At 54.2% G+C, this 17242-nt stretch overlaps 1 protein-coding gene across 1 annotated transcript; it reads left to right on the top strand.

Moving 5' to 3' along the window:
* The first annotated feature begins 11970 nt into the window (after nt 1–11970).
* On the top strand, nt 11971–13506 carry KCNA10 (potassium voltage-gated channel subfamily A member 10). The gene has a single exon (XM_045801346.1). It carries the CDS (start codon nt 11971–11973, stop codon nt 13504–13506), a length of 1536 nt encoding a protein of 511 aa, XP_045657302.1.
* The last annotated feature ends 3736 nt before the right edge of the window (nt 13507–17242 follow it).

Below are 17242 nucleotides of genomic sequence, written 5' to 3'. Positions count from 1 at the left end.
AGGGGCGCCTGGGTGGCGCAGTCGTTAAGCGTCTGCCTTTGGCTCAGGGCGTGATCCCGGCGTTCTGGGATCGAGCCCCACATCAGGCTCCTCTGCTGGGAGCCTGCTTCTTCCTCTCCCACTCCCCCTGCTTGTGTTCCCTCTCTCGCTGGCTGTCTCTGTCAAATAAATAAATAAAATCTTTAAAAAAAAAAAAAACCCAACCCCAAGTCTTCTAGCACCAACTTAGTCTCATTCCGCCTCTCTGCCCCTCCTTGCTGCCACCCAAATGAGGCCCCTTGGGATGGCGAGCGCAGGGAGCTGGCCGGTTCCCTCTCCCCTGCCATGGCCCTGTCGGAGTGAGGGGTCCCCTCTTCTCCAGGCCAGAGCTCTCCCAGGGAGCCTGAAGGGATTCAGTAGAGTCAGGGAGAGGACCCTTCCCCAGTTAGTAGGGTCAAGGTTCTTGTAGCCCCCAGATCCAATGGGACTGAAGCAAGTGCCCAGCTGTTCCCCCTACCCTGGCCGTTCTCACAAATCCATGGTGGGGGAGAACCTCACCTAAGAACTTGTCCTGAGAACCTCCCTGCCAGGGGTCACTGAGGAGCCCAGCAAAACCATGCCTGACTTGATCAGCCTTTTATGGGCAAAGGATCCTACAAGCTGGGGGTAGCAATGGGGAGACACAAGCCCCTTGCTGTCACCCTCTGTGTCTACACGTTATCAGCGGCTTTTCGGAAACAACTAATTCAGCCTCCGGGTCAGTATCTGATCTGTGCTCCATCGGCCACGGAGGCCGAGGGGCACCCCTTCCTAGTTCACTTTGCCTGGTTTGCCGTTGGCGCCCTGCACCTTCCCCCTGCCCACCAACCCTGGCCGGATCCTTTCTCTCAAGCTTCCTCCAGACACAGACACAGCAAGGCGATCCTGTTTCACGGAAGGATAGGATTTCTGCATCCCGGGCATCAATCGGGCAGGCTCCTTCCTGCCAGTCCCCCGTCTGCCCTGAGACCAGCAGATGCCCTCGGCCATGGAGAGCTGACCTAACTGGAGCGCACAAGGCTCCCGCCGGCTGGACAAGAAGCACCTTCTCCGTTGCTCCTGCTGGTGAGTTCTTGGCCGTGTTTCCCCCTTTTGCCCACACTTCAGTCTCTGCAACTGGATCTTAACTACCGTATCAGAGGGCCCCAAGCATCTTTCTCCTAGAGTTCCAGAAGCATTCTGGGGAAATTCAATTGCATTCATGGCAACCAGCATGAGCTACCCAGGTTGGCTTGTTTCCCAGCATGCTCTTAGGGAGACACATTATTCTTATGGTCTGCATTCCTACCTCAATTTGCTTGGAGCCTTCCAAGAACACCAATTTCAATCCACCACTTAAGCTTAGGCCTTCTCTCTGTACCAGAAGAAGGCATAGCTGTCCCCAGATTTCCACCCACTATGTCCATTTCTGCTCCAGAAATTCCAGAGCCTTCCTGAGGCTTAAGGAGGCCCCAGAGCCCCACTGCTCAATGCCCCACTTTGGTCAGGAGAATAGACAATGGCCTCTGTGGTATTTTGTGAGGCACGTAGGCAGCTTCCACAGCCCACCCCAGCCCACAGAGGCAGATGTCTGCCATCCCACCATAAGTGCTTTGTTTCATTAGCTTGTGCCTTTGTGTACCAATCAATGAATTATTCAACAAATATTTACAGAGTTTCTTCTATGTGCAAGGCAACATACTAGGTACTGGAGTGATACAAGGACATGACTTCTTCCCGCAGATCTCTCTGTAAGCACTTATTATTATTATCCCTGCTTTACGAATCAGGGAATTGAGGCACAGGGAGGCTAAACAACTTACTCAAGGTCACACAGCTTAGTACATCCTGGAACGTGGCTAGGGGGTGGTTCTTTGTGGGGGGGGGTCCCAAGAAAATAATACAAGATTGGGGTATTTGCAAAAAGGAGAGGCTGGCATTTGGCATTTTGCTGTTCAGTGTCGGCACTCAGTCACAGGACATGCTCCCCTGCTTCCCTGCTCCTGGCAGCCTGGCAGGGAAAGGAAAGCAAGGGAGAAGGTGAGGCTGCTGGCTGTCCGGTGGAATGAGGCCACCTGATCCTCCCCTCCTGTTCCCTGAAGGATTCCACATGTGTCCCCAGACCCCTGAATTGGCTGCAGAGACTAGATGAGGCCAGGGTCCCAACACAGCATGGGAGAAACAGAGGCACAGGCAGGATGCTTGTGTCTCGTGCTGTTCTAAGTGTTTGACAGCTACTCACTCCCGGAATCATCTAGACAGCCCTACGATAAAGGTCACCTCCCCGTTTTACAGATGCAGAAGCTGAGGCCCAGAGAGTAAATGAGTAGTTTACTGGCTAGTTGGTCAGTTACAAATCCAGGCCTGCCGTGCTTGTAACCACGGTGTTACACTGCCTCCCAGGAGAAGGAGGTGAGGGTGCGGGGAGGGGACGAGGCAGGTTCGGGCGGGCTCGAGCTGCTCCTGAGACAATCCAGGAAGCCATGGGAGTGCATCCCTCGCCTTGAGTGAGGCTGGCCAGCAGTATGGGGTGAGTGTTAGGCCTTGAACCAGACTGAGGAGGCTTGAGTCCCTGCACCGCCACTCGCTACCCTTACCTCTCTAGGCCTCAGTTACCCCATCTGTAAAAGGGAGACACGAAGAGAGTTCCGCCCATCTCCTAGGTCTGTTGTGAGGGTCAAATGAAAACAACTTCAGGAGTGGTGGAGATGTACGAAGGTGAGGTGCCGCACAAGATCTGGGGGGGGGGGGGGGCGCGACAGTGTCGTCCTAAAGGCTCTCCATCAGGTGCACAGCTCTGGCCCAGGCCTGCGAGTCTCCATCCCTTGTGTCCTCACGAAGATTCTGATGCCTATTATCTCCCACGTGCTTCACGAACATTCATTCAAGCCCCTGCCATGTAGGGCACAGGGGTGGGCAGGCAGGGCAGAGGTTCTGATGCCCACTTTAAAGATAATGGGACTCAAACTTTGGAAGCTAACGTGACTCTCTTAAAGGCACACGCTGGTGAGAGGTAAAGGCAGACTTGAACCAGGTCTACTGACCCCACATTCTCTGCTCCTTTCAGCTAACAAACTGGCCTCATGAAAATCGGTGGCTGAGGGCAAGGCTGGCAGTAGAGACATAAATAGAAATGCTCCCTATTTTGCAATTCTAGCTAAAACCATCCCGTCTTATACTCCTGGGAATGCCTAAAAACCAAGCCCACCTCCTGGGGGGCGAGCAGGAGAAGGTTTACCAGCATGTTAGACTTATCAGTCCCTCCCCACTCACACCCTGCAGTCCAGCTGGCCCAGACGGGTGCTCTGTGGAGCCTCCTTCCAAGGCTCTGCGACAAACATCAGAGTGAGAGGCTGGATTAGGGACCTATCTGAGGACAGGGCATGGTGTGAGTGTGTGGAAGAGTGTCTGGCCTCAGTCTCGGCTCTCTACAGTCTTACTTCCTGGCTGCTCACCGCCCCGCCCCCCAGGACCTGCCAACACACGGAACTCTGGACAGAGCCAGCCCAAAACCATGATGCGCTTTCCACTTCCCAAAGCCCAAAGGGTATTGCAGTGGCAGACTCTGACAGAAGCAGCATCACGGAAGGGGTGGGCACTGGCCAAAGCAGCCCCCCAGCAGCACCATGCATGGGCAGAACCTTCAGGAAGCCTCCCAGGGCTGTGACTTCTATGCCATCTCTTCCTGGTACCTGGAAACGGCACCTGTTACCATCAGAGACAGAGGCATCCTTCTCTCCAGGGCAAACAGAGAGGCAACACGGGGCCTCGATGGTGCACAAAATCAAGAGGTCCAGGAGTCTTGCCTCCAGTTGACCTCCAGAGCAACAGTATATCCCCCCATGTCGGAGCAGAGGGCTGTTCCAGTCTCCGTGGTTAATAGCAGTTACACTGTAAGCCCTTATATTCCTGCTGGAATGAATTATCCTGTGATCATTCTTTCCAGCATTGCTGCTGCTCAGGGTTTCAGTGAAAGAGCTCCTGCCCATATCATTCTGCCTCTTTAGGAAGACAGCTCTGTCTCTGAGCAGTCCCCGCAGGGAGAGAGACAGACGGCCCACGCTGTGCCCACCCCGCTTTCACAAGGACGCGTGCCATGTGACCGGCTTCCCGAGCCCCCTCCGGCCCTCCTTGTCTTCCTTCAATTGCTCCAAGTAACCGAACCTCCTCCTGTCCCCAGAGGCAGACAGACTAGATGCGAGAGGGGGTGTCAGGGCACCTGGAACAGAAACATCTGTGGATGTAGGAGGCTTCCGGGGCTGCAGCTTTGTGCACGGGGGCCCGCTCGTGAGTGTCTGCTATCTGCACTGAGTACATGCCTATCCGTGTTTGGGTGCCTGGGTGATTTTATGTGGAGCAATTATGTGTCTGTGACCGGCTGTGTGTGGCTGTGAGTGTGTGGCCATGTGTGTGTCCGTGAATGTGTGTGTGTGTGTGTGTTCCTGGCTGAATGAGCATAGGCCATACAAGGCAACAGGTGTGCTAGCATGGGGCTGTCAGAGAGAGGGATGCACATTGGTTTTGGAACTAGAAAATTCGGGTTTAATTCACAGCTTCATAACTTAGTGGCCAAAGGACCTTTGGCCAGTCACACACCTTTCTAGACCTTGGGTCCCCCATTTGTTAAATAATCCCTCCCTGCCTTAGGGGCCACAGTGAGGCCGAAATCCTGTGTGGAAACACTTGGCTGGGAGAGCTGACTGGAGTGGACGGGAAGAAGCAGTTCCACCACACGCACGGGGGCTGAGAGTTGGGGCCCTACAAGCCGTGCGCAGCCTCTGCTGCCCCCAGGCCTCCCCCTCCCTGACCAGCACGCTTGCCCCAGCAGGCTCGGCCTCTGAAAGGGCCTGGTCGCGCCCCCGGAGAAGTATGACATACAGGTTGTACCAGCGCCAGAAGAGGGAAAGGAAAAATGGCCCCCCAACCCCATCTCTAACCCCAGTGATACTAGCCACCAGCGTCCGTCAAGCACCTAATACATAAGGCGTGCTGTCAATATGGCGGCACTTCCTCACCAGGAACTCATGAGGCAGGTCCGAGTAAGGCCACTTGTCCCGGTCACACAGACAGAAAGTGACCGAGCTGGGATTGAGAGCTGGCCCTGCCGTCTGCCCCAGAGCCCAAGCTCTTCGCTAGGATGGAGAACCTACCTCAGGTTCCCTGGGGGGCTGACTTCCTGTGGACCCCAACCCCCAGCCTGCTGACTGCTCTCGCTTTCTCCAGTTCAGGTGTCCTGGCAGGACACTGCTCCTGGCTCCAAGCTCTACCTGTCTGATGCCTCCAAGGCTGCCATGTTTGCCCCCTGCCTTCTACTCAGGGAGGCTGGGAGGGCTGGGTACTGGGGTACCTCCCCACAGGGACAGGCGGGCTCAGGTGACAGCTGAGCCAGTATGCCTTGCCTAAGACTCCATTTTACTTTTCCCCAGTTGTAGAAACTGAGGCTCTTGAAGGGTGGGGCAACATCATCCTTACCACTGCTGAGGTGGAGAGGAACAGAACCAAACTCCTCGGGGTCCTGACTGAGGCTGGGCCCATGGGTCAGGGTAAGCTGATGTCATGGGGGACAGACTAGGGGCAGGCAGAGACCGGGAAGAGGGTGAGAAGGGAGGCAGCCTGGAGGGAGGATCAGCAAGACCCAGGCCTGGTTGGTGAAGAGGGGAAGGGAGGTGGCACTAGAGATGGAAGGAGGGGGCCCCGTGGAGATTTACACAGTGGGACCAGGGACTGCTTCTGGCAGGACAACAACGCCCTCTTCTGACCAGCCAGGAGTAGCGCGGACGTTGGCTTCCCCACCCCACCGTCCTCCCTGTCCCCTCATGCACTCAGCAGCAGACCTTGGGAGCCCTTGTGCCAGGCCCACCTGCCTGCCTCCACGTCCCCCCACCTGCTGCCACCCCGTGACATCTGAGCCCGCTGCGCAGCCTCCCCTGTCCCTGGGGCTCTCTGGGCCCCGCATCACAGCGCACACAGCTGTCTTCATGTGATGATTTCTTTCAGCCGTTCTCTGACTCAGAGAGGCCACAGCCTCACCTGAATGTGCGGGAGGTGCTGGGGTTGCTAAGCGACCCAGGGGGACTGATGGGGAAAGGCCATGGGGGGAGCTCAGGACACAGACTGCTCTCACCCTTCTGTGACCTTGAGGAGGCCGGCCCACAGCCCGGCTCCCCCACCGACGTCTTTAGAACATCTGCTCTGGGAGGTGCACAGGACTGAGCCCCCACGAGGCCCTGCCCGCAGGAGGCGTCCAGTCTGGCCAGGGAGGAGCCCATCAGCACCACGAACCACATCTGCAGACCACGTACAAGCAGGTGCAAGGAGCTCAGGGAGGCATTTGGGGTCAGCATGGTCTACACCAGAGGACCAGTGTAGACCAGGGAAGGCTTTGGGGTGGGGGGCGGGGCGGGGACGTTCAGACCCTTTTAGAGAGGAAATCAGAGTTCACAGACGTGGTGATTGGCCCCCAGCCGTCTGCCTGGTGAGTGCAGAGTTGAGATCCAGACCCAGGCCTGCCTGGTTCTGGGGGAAGGGGACAGAGCTAAGGAAGGGGTAAGACGCCCTGGGCCAGGCTGTCCCCGTGTACAAAGATGCCGAGGGACCCAAAGATGACAAAGCCCATGGATCAAATAATGGTGTGCCAAAACCTTGTCTAGGGACTTCCCAGGAAGGCAAGAGTACCGTCGTCACCCGGCCTCCTTAGGGAGAGCTTCACCGTCAGGTGGAGACAGAAGTGAGGGGTGCGGGTGTCAGGAGCTGTTCAGAGTGGCCAGCGGGGAGGAAGCACATGTTGGGGGGGGGAGTAGGATGGAGGAAGGGGCTGCTTTAACCCAATGCACTGTTTCGGCACCGTGCCAGGCAAGCACAGAGATGATGAGCGGAAGTAGACATCGTAGAAGACTCTTGAATGCAGCAATCACTTCAGCTATGGCTGAGAGCAGAGCAGGCTCCGGGGCCCTGCCCAGCGTGATGGGAGCTGGCCCACAAATCCCCCTGCCCGCAGCTCCCCCTCACCCACTCAGAATGTCTGTCTCCTCCCAGGGGCCCTGTGCGGGGTGGAGGAGAGAGGCCCGGGGGCACAACCAGCTCCCATCTTGGCTCCCATGAAATGGTCATCGCACAGCCTACTGAAAGCAGAGAGACACGTCAGCTGAGAAGAGGGTATTTCCCAGTGCAACCCCCTACCCCTAATCCTGCCAGCAAACAGACCCCATAGCACTACGTTGTGGGGAGCCGGCCTGCTGGGGCCAGGGGCTTAATGCTGTCCACACTTCCGAGAGGGCAGCCTCCCCACTGTCCGCTCTGCAGGGGTGCAGCCTCCCAGCTGTCCCCTGGGGCCACTCTCTGCCCTGGCTCTCGGGTGCATTCACTCTTTCTAAACGATGTGCGGGGCCGTTGCAGCATGAGTGGGCACGGTCCAGCACGGCGGTCAGCACTACGGAAGAGTAACCCCCTCCTTCCACTTTGACAAAGCATCGCTCTATCTCCTTTGGTCCTTATCAAAACCTTGCACAATCACCGGCAGACCATGCATTTTTATTTCCTGGGGTTTTCGGTTTGGAATTTTTTGCTTTTGTTTTTGCTTGTTCGCCCTTTTTTTTAACATACATATTGAGATGAGTGGATGCACGCTAGATTAAAATTGTGGGGTTTGATGGGTTTAGACATATGTATACACCTGTGCAACCAACACCACAACCAAGATAAACATCACAATCACCCTTCAAAGAGCTTTCTCGGTCCCTTAGCCATCCCTCCTCTTCTCTCCCGCCCCCAGCCCCAGGCAACGTGGGAACGCGGGTCTGCTTTCTGACACTCTAGGTTCGTTAGCAGTTTCTAGAATTTTGTATAAATGGAATTATTCTATATGGACCCCTTTTTATCGGGCTTCTTTGACTCAGCATATTTTCCTATTACTGATGGAAAAAATGGAGCCTTGATGAGGAGACGCAAGTCGTCAGCAATCACAGAGCAGCGGAAGCACTGCAGGTGTCCTGGCTCTGAGCCTAACATGCTGTCTGCAACACTTCGTTCACTCATCACTCATCGCTCACTCATTCATTCACTAGAGAGTAACTGCGCGCTTGGGTGGGCTAAGCCCTGGAGCTAGGCGTTAGAATCATAATGGGGCACAAAGTCCCTACCCTCATGAGATTGCACTTCATTCAGTCGTTCGTTCGTTCATTCATTCATTCATTCATTCATTCATTCATTCATTCATTCATTCACCTGCTTAACAAATATTCACTGTACATCATAGAACATGCTGTTTGAACTTGGTACTGCCCCGCCACCTCCTACACCACCCTGACGCTCATTAACCGTCCTCCTATCTGCCACTTTGAGCTGGACAGGGGGGCGATGCAGGCAGAGATCATCAGAGGTGAGTTCTGTCCTCCAGGACCCTCTAACGCGAAAGGGAAAGCTGTAAGATACTATCCTGTCCTGTGAAAGCTTACGAGATGGCTTACGAGCTAAGGCTGACCCTGTGGAAGGTGGCATTCCAAACCGAGTGCAAATGTGAGTGGTCCAAGCAGGGAGGCCAGGAGCTCGGGGAGGGGGAGGGCTCTCCAAGCTGGACTGGCCAAAGCGGGCTCCTCGGACAGGGCGGGACCTCAGCAGTCCCCAGACGAGCAGGGAGAAGTAGGATAGACGGAGAAGGGGTGGAGTGTACCAGGCAGGTGCAAAACAGAGACAAAGATGTAGAGGCAAGACCTGATCAGGACAGTGACCTGAGAATTCCTCCTGGGGAAGTAGGAGGCTACTTTGTGCCCACAAGTACGTTACATTGTGCTTCTGTGCAGAGCGGAGGGGAGGGGGAAGCAGGGAGGGTAATCACTTACATTTTTGTGGTAATTTACAATTTACAAAGTGCTCTCACTGTTATTATGTTATTTACTCAGTATAATCTTTGAGGTGGCAATTATCCTTATTTCTCCCATTTTATAGGTCAGAACACTGAGGCTCATAAAAATCCAGTGATTTGCTCAAAAACAAACAACTCCTAAGCGTTGGGGCAGAGCTTCAAGCCAGGACTCTTGTTCCCAAGACCAGTCCTCTTTTCCCTATGCCTATAATTATCAACATTTAAATGGGACCCATGGAGCATGCTTCTATAGACTATAGAATACATGTGCGAACTTGACATTGTCCCACCGCTTCCCACACCACCTGACCCTCCAGCCACCCTCCTGTCTGCCACTGTGAGCTGGGGATGGACGCTACAAAGAGGAGATCAGGAGGAGGGAGAAGGGAAATGGCCTGGCTTCCAGGAGAGGAAGTTAGGTCTTTGGCCAAGGAAGCTCTCCCTAGTCCCCACATGCCTTCTGCCTCTGGCCTCCAAAGAAGGCTCCTAATAAGGGCCCACTCCAGTCCTTCAGAAGTGGTTCCCAAACCCTTGCCCCAAGGGCCCTGGATGGCACCCCTTCCTCTCAGGCTGGAGAAAGTGGGATGGAATTCACACCAAGAAGGGAATAAGCAGGAGCACCCTCAGGACCAGGACCCAAAGGGAAAAATACAGCTCTGATGTCACAAGATGGGTACAGAGCTGGAGTCCAGGCCCCACATCTACGTGGGAGCCACGTGGCCCAGGCCAAGCCCCCTAATTCATCAGGGGGGTCACTGTGAAGGAAGAACTAACATTTCTCCAGGGCTTATCGTGTGCAGAGCCAGGACTCCAGCTCACATCGACTGGTTCCCGTCTCAGAGTTCCGAACCACTGGTCCATCCTACCTTCAACCCCCCTACTGCTCACCAGGTGTCAGCACCTGTCACTGAGGGCCAGCATCTGACATGCTCAGTGGGGGGCACATCCTCCCCAGCTCCACAGCCAAGGAAGCGGCAGCTTAGTGAAACTAGGTGGCTTGCAAAGGCCACACACTCCTAAGAGGTAGGGCAGGGGCTCAACCAGGCCCGACCACCCAGACCTGAACTCCACCCCTGAACTGAGGAGAAAGCACGTGGGACTGACGGGGCTCCGAGCACCCCTATTTCCATGACCCTGGCCCACAGCCCCCCACAAGGCCTCAGCTTCCATTTAGGGGTCTCACAATCTAGCAGGAAAGGCCCTGGAACAGGAAGCAGGCTCAGCTCAGACCTCTGTACCACTAGTGTGGTCTTGGGAAGGCCACTTGGTCCCATGACTTGGTTTTCCCATCTGTAAAACGGAAATAACATTTTCCAACCTCACACGATTATTGTCATTCAGTGAGACATGCAAATGTGGAATCGCTTTGAAAAGACTACGACACTGTACACGGCAAGGTATCCTTGTATATGAAACTCCAAGGTCATGACCACCAGATTTCACCCATCTCCCACCCGCACCCCCAGCCTTCCTGGCCTCAGTGTTCTTTGGTTGAAACTGAACCTTGAGTGGCCCTGAGGAAGTAATCAGTCTGTGTTTGTGGATATCCAAGCCCACTGGGTGTTCGCTCCTTAATCCCGCCCCCAATTCACACACACTTACCTACTTCCTACCTGCCCAAAATGATTTTTATTTATTTATTTTTAAAGATTTTATTTATTTATTTATTTGACAGAGAGAGACAGTGAGAGAGGGAACACAAGCAAGGGGAGTGGGAGAGGGAGAAGCAGGCTTCCTGCCAAGCAGGTTGCCCTATGTGGGGCTCGATCCCAGGATCCTGGGATCATGACTTGAGCCGAAGGCAGATGCTTAACGGCTGAGCCACCCAGGCGCCCCCAAAATGATTTTTAAAAGTGAAATCATTCTTGGGGCACCTGGGTGGCTCAGTCGGTTAAGGGTCTGACTCTTGATTTCGGCTCAGGTTATGATCTCAGGCTCATGGGATCGAGCCCCACATTAGGCTCCATGCTCTGCTTCTCCCTCTCCCTCTGCCACTCCCCCACCTCTCTCTCTCTCTCTCTGCCTCTCAAATAAATAAATAAATCTTCTTTAAAAATGTAAAATTAAATAAAAATGAAATCACTCCCCATAAACATCTTAAGACATACCAAAAAAAATGCTGTTGGCTTCTAAAGTCCCTACTATGTGAAGAATTTGGCAAAAACAATAGCTATGATTTAGGGGCACCTGGGTGGCACAGCGGTTAAGCGTCTGCCTTCGGCTCAGGGCGTGATCCTGGCGTTATGGGATCGAGCCCCGCATCAGGCTCCTCTGCTATGAGCCTGCTTCTTCCTCTCCCACTCCCCCTGCTTGTGTTCCCTCTCTCGCTGGCTGTCTCTATCTCTGTCAAATAAATAAATAAAATCTTTTTTAAAAAAAACAAAACAAAACAAAACAATAGCTATGATTTAATGATCTTTCCACCAGATATAGCATTTTACATATGCTATCTCATTTAATGTCACCTCCAAAAGGCCCTGGGAGTTACTCCCAAAGGAGGGCTCAGGCCCAGACGGCTCACGTGCACTGCCCCTGAGGGTCTGACCGTTGGCCACCCGCCTCCGTCCTTCTGTTCTCCCTCCCAACAGAATCAGCTGGGTTCTTGCATCCACCCGGCCCCACCACTTGCCCAAGAGGGCTGGCGGAGGTAATGGGAAGTGTCTGCAGCCTGAGAGAAAAAAGCTGGGTAAGGGGGCATGGAAAAGTATAGGGAGATTGGGAGGACTTCAGCCACATACAAAATTACCTGCTTTGTCATTAAGAAACGTTAAACTTCCTCTTTCACTACGGGCTCCGCCTGCCGTTGTGTACGGAGACCCTATTTTGCTGGAGGAAGACATGATCGCTCAGCCAGGCTCCTTCTTTGCAATCTGCTCTAGTAATTAATGTATGCTCGTTCAGGGGGTGCAGGTGGCTTTCAAGGGAAGAAGCCCAAGCAGCCACGAGGTTCCTTCCCAAACTAAAGGTAAGTCACTTTTTAATCCACGGGTATACCTTACCTCAATGGTCCAGAGCCCACTGCAGCTGATCCCTGCTCCCGCATGTCGTCTCCACAGCTCGCGGCAGGTCGGGGAGACTGAGGGTCTTCATGCTGCTTTCCTGACTCCCCTAGGATGGATGTGTGTGGCTGGAAAGAAATGGAGGTTGCGCTGGTCAATTTCGATAACTCAGATGAAATCCAGGAAGAGCCAGGCTATGCTGCAGACTTTGACCCAAGCAGCCCAAAAGGCCGGCCGGGGAGCAGCCCCTTCTCCAACTGGAGGGTCGTCATCGGTGACAGCACCACCCATGAGACGGCCTTCTCCAAGCTTCCAGGAGACTACGTGGATTCCCCCGGGCCTGAGCCAGTGGTCTTGAATGAAGGAAACCAGCGGGTGATCATCAACATTGCCGGGCTGAGGTTTGAGACCCAGCTCAGAACCCTCAATCAGTTCCCCGAGACCCTCCTGGGAGACCGGGAGAAAAGGGTGCAGTTCTTCGACTCCATGAGAAATGAGTATTTCTTTGACAGGAACCGGCCCAGTTTTGATGGAATCCTGTATTATTACCAATCTGGTGGGAAAATCCGGCGCCCTGCCAACGTGCCCATCGACGTCTTTGCTGATGAAATCTCCTTCTATGAACTGGGTAGCGAGGCCATGGACCAGTTCCAGGAGGATGAAGGCTTCATCAAAGACCCTGAAACCCTGCTCCCCACCAATGACTTCCACCGGCAGTTCTGGCTCCTCTTCGAGTACCCTGAGAGCTCCAGCGCTGCCCGGGGCGTGGCCACGGTCTCTGTGCTGGTTGTGGTCATCTCCATCACCACCTTCTGCCTGGAAACACTACCGGAGTTCCGGGAGGAGAGGGAGCTGAAGGTAGTGAGAGACCCCAGCCTCAACACAAGCAAGACGGCCCTCTCCCACACCATGTTCACTGACCCGCTCTTCATGGTGGAATCCACCTGCATGGTGTGGTTCACCTTCGAGCTGGTGCTCCGGTTCGTGGTCTGCCCCAGCAGGACCGACTTCTTCAGGAACGTCATGAACATCATCGACATCATCTCCGTCATCCCCTACTTCGCAACCCTCATCACGGAGCTGGTCCAGGAGACAGAGCCCAGCACCCAGCAGAACATGTCCCTGGCCATCCTGAGGGTCATCCGGCTGGTGCGGGTCTTCCGCATCTTCAAGCTCTCCCGGCACTCCAAGGGGCTGCAGATCCTGGGCCAGACGCTGAAGGCTTCCATGCGGGAGCTGGGGCTGCTTATCTTCTTCCTCTTCATCGGGGTCATCCTCTTCTCTAGTGCCGTCTACTTCGCCGAGGCGGATGAGCCAGAGTCCCATTTCTCTAGCATTCCTGATGGCTTCTGGTGGGCAGTAGTCACCATGACAACGGTGGGCTATGGTGACATGTGCCCAACCACCCCCGGGGGGAAGATCGTGGGCACTCTGTGCGCCATCGCGGGGGTCCTCACCATTGCCCTCCCTGTGCCTGTCATCGTCTCCAACTTCAACTACTTCTATCATCGGGAGACTGAGAATGAGGAGAAGCAAAACATCCCAGGTGAAATTGACAAAATCCTCAACAGTGTGGGCTCAAGAATGGGCAGCACAGACTCTCTTAGTAAGACCAACGGTGCCTGCTCCACAGAGAGGTCCAAGAAGTGACCTGTCCAAGGCTCACTGGCTCCCTGAGTCTCCCTGTCTGTGTCTCTTTGTCTTTCTCTGTTTTTCTCTGTGTGTCTCTCTGTCTCTTCCCTTCTCTCTCTCTCTCTCTGTCCCCACGCCTACAGCTTTTCTCTCCCCCTCCCCTCCCTGCCTCTTGCTGTCTGTTTTTCCAAAGACAGGAGTTTATCCTTTGTGAATAGCAGGCCATCTTGGACTGCAAGCTGTTTGAATAAACCCAGACTTCTGCTGCATTTTCTAAGCTGTTTTCTCTCAACCAACGATTGGAAGATTTCATTCCCCTTTCCCGTGAGGGGTACTTCTGGTCCTTGCCACTCGCCTGTGATCCCCAAGATCAACAGTATTGACATCACCTGGGAGCAAGGAAGTGCAGACTCCGAGCCCACCACAGACCTACTGAATCCGAATTCTCATTTTAACAAGATCCCAAGGGATTCATTTCCACATTAAAGATGAAGCAGCACTGGCTTTGGTCTTCCCAAGAGGAGGCATATTAAAAGGCCGGGGAATGCTGTGAGCAATGAGTAAGAGCTCCGGGTTGTTTAATAATAATATCTTACACTTGTGTCACGTTGCATAAATTTTCCAAAGCACTTTCACCAACAGCATCTCACTGCGTCTCAAAATAACCAGTAGAACAGATTTGGTTCTTATTCTCACGTTGTAGGTGCACAAACCCAAGGACAGCGACTTACCCAGAAATGGTGACACCATCGATGCTGGAACCCACACGTACCTACTAGTCTAGTGCTCTTTCTGCTTGTGGTGCTTTGAGGGATGTGAGGGATGTGAGGGCTCTGTCTTCCAGAGGAGCCAGGCAGCAAACCTCTGGGCAGGAACAGTCTTTCCTGGGGACTCCAGTATCTCCATGCATCCTGGGAATTCGGAGCCTGCCTGGCCCCTTGCTCCTCTGTCCCTTCCTTGGGCGGTGGGCAAGCAGAAACGCTACCAGGTGTTTCCGCCTGGCCCATCCCCGTGAGTTTACACACAGGCTGGCAATCCTGAGTGTGGGAAGTGTGTGCACCAGGGCCTCAGAGCACTGCCCCGAGAACACAGACCTGTCCACCCTCCTCGGGGTTCAGGTCCCACCGAGTCATGAGGAATTGACTTGTAGCCTGTAGGGGCAGGCTGGCGGGGAGCAGCAGGGCCCTATGGCATGTGCCCAGATTCCAGGCCCACCCAAGGAGGGTGGTGGTTGCAGGCTCATCTGAGGAACTGCCCTCTTGGGAGTGGATCCTTCTCAGCCCACTCCACTCCCAGGATGAGGGAGTGGAGTTGGAATTCCCCAAAAGGCAGAGAAGGAAGTTTTTACTCTGTGCCCCCACCCCCCACCCCCATTCATCCCCTCAAGGAAGGAGCCCCGCGCTTTCCTCAGGCCCAGTACCCAAGTCTGGCCATACCTCAAAGGCGAGTCAGCATCGGAACTCTGGGCCTCGGGGCCTCAGGTCACTGCCCAGCTCCACTTCACACAGCCCCAAACCACACAATCCACAGCACACAATCCCGGAACACACCCAGCTCCACACAAGCCTGCAAGACTCAGAGCTGCGGCCACAGATCCCACCACACGGCTTCCATTCCATGACAGCCTGACAAAGGACTGGTGTGAGAGAGAGCGGCTGCTCTTCCTTCTTGTTGTCCTGAGTTCATGCCCTAAGAAGCTGGACTTGGTCATCTTTAAGGCCCCTTCCTGCTCTAAAACCCCAATCTCATTCTTAGGCTTTAGCCTCAAGCTCTCACTTAGCCCCGAGTCACAGAGAGCCTCGGCTTTACGTAAGACATCACCGTCCTAAGACCTGGGCAAGCAGGACTCCTATTCCAGGCCTGAGCCTCAGGGTTCTAGGCTTTGGAGTGCCTTCCTCACAAGTTCCTTTCTAATGGCTCTCCTTCGGGCCACTTTCCAATTCCCTACCTATCCCTCACGCCCAAGCATGTGCGGTCGACCAGATGTCCCGAGGCACTCCTAGCTTCACACATGTGGAATCACGCTGAAGCCCTACGCTGGGTTCCAGTTCCAGGATGGTGGCCTGGTGAGCAGAGTGCTCCCACTGGCTGGTGTGACATCATTTTACAGGATCACACAAGCTTAGGTGCCAGAAAGGTGATGACACTTTGATTTGGGGTGATGCAAATTCTCATAGGCACTGAGTCCTTGCAAAAATTCTTTCTCCAATATCCCAGGCATCCTTGGGGTGGTTTTAACAAGAGTCCGCATGCCCACATTCTGCCTTCTGGAAGGCACATGATCATAATTCTTCACACCAAACCCTCTCCCCACAGATGGGTGAGACCATTTGCCCTTCACATCAGCCACCTGGGGTAAACATTTTCCCCCCCATTTCATCTCACGGGGAGACCAGTTCAGAGAGGTTCATGGGCACACAGCCTGGAAGCAGTAGAGAGGGATTTAAATCTAGGTCTCTTTGATGCCAAATTGTATCCCACCATGCTGCCTGCTAACCAGAACAGCTTCCTCCTGAGCAGGGATCCTGGGGCTGTGGTCACACAGATAGTCTTGGCACATTCCTGGGAGCAGGGAGGCTGGTTCTCCTGAGGCCCTGCTTTCTTTCCTCTCTGACTATATTCAGAGCCACGTGCTGGCCTCACACCTTCGCATGCTGCAAACAGGGTGGGATGGAAAGACCCCAGGGCAGGTTGGGCCAGTGCCCCCAGAGGCCAAGACAGAGTCCCAGAGCCTGCAGCCCCAGCCTTTCTCTTCCCAGGGTCCTGCCAGAAAGGGTGTAGACTAGCAGGGCAGAAGGGAGCCACTGTGTTTCTTTAGCCAATGCAGTTACCCATAGAGGGTTGGGAGGCCTGCCCATAAGCTTCTGACTCCCAGGAGGCAGATCCAGACCTCTAGGCTGGGCTGCCAGGAGGTAGGGCTGCAGAGCAAACCCTCCACTCGCCATGCCACTGCTGCCAACGGGGCTGGTGTCATAGTCCCCAATGCTGAGTCCCCAGCACTGAGTTATCTATTTCTTCCCAAGCCACCCAGGGAGACAGGCTATGGGGCCCTCTCACCATCCATCCGCCCATCCTCCTGCTTGCAATGAGGTCTGCTGTCTAGAGAGGAGCACCCGAGGTGACTCACTGACAAAGGGAAAGAAGAGAGTCAGGGCAGACGGGACAGCACTGCCCAAGGACTCGAGCGTGAAAGGTGCTCTCACTACCGTCAAGGAGGGAAGGACTTGTCAGCAGCCAGACCCAGACAGCCTTGCCTTTAGGGGGAGCAGAGCAAGGCCTGAGGCTTCCTTCAGGGAGTTCCTATTTACTGAGCTCTGACCGTGGGGCAGACTTCTCAGAGCCGCTGAGTAAAGACATAGGAAGTACGGAAAGGTCCCTTTTAACATTCACAGCAAAAATATGCAAAAATGTAAGAGCAACAGCAAAAACACCTTCAGAGGGGCTACAGGAGGTGGCAGGCTTCCAAATCTTGCGTTATCTTTTCCACGTCATGCCCCTGTCTTTGCAAAGAGCCATGCAAGCCAGGATTCATTGTTGCACCCATTCGTTCTCCTTTAAAAGTGCTTCATAAACCAGAAAGGCTCTCACAAACTTCAGTGTTTTGAGTGCAAAGCTCTCTAGACTTGGAATCAAAGGACCTGGCTGAATTTGTACGAATGGTAAGTCACGGGGCCTCAATGGTCTTCAGTTTCCTTATGTGGAAGATGGAGATTCAAAAAAAAACAAAACAAAAAAAAAAAACCAAAAAACTTTC

The sequence above is a fragment of the Ursus americanus genome, chromosome 12 (genome assembly GCF_024610735.1).
Source record: "Ursus americanus isolate L20-20 chromosome 12, mUrsAme1.1.p, whole genome shotgun sequence".
NCBI classification, from domain to species: Eukaryota; Metazoa; Chordata; class Mammalia; order Carnivora; family Ursidae; genus Ursus; species Ursus americanus.
Note: the sequence above shows the minus strand (reverse complement) of the source record. Positions and strands in the feature narration are given on the sequence as shown.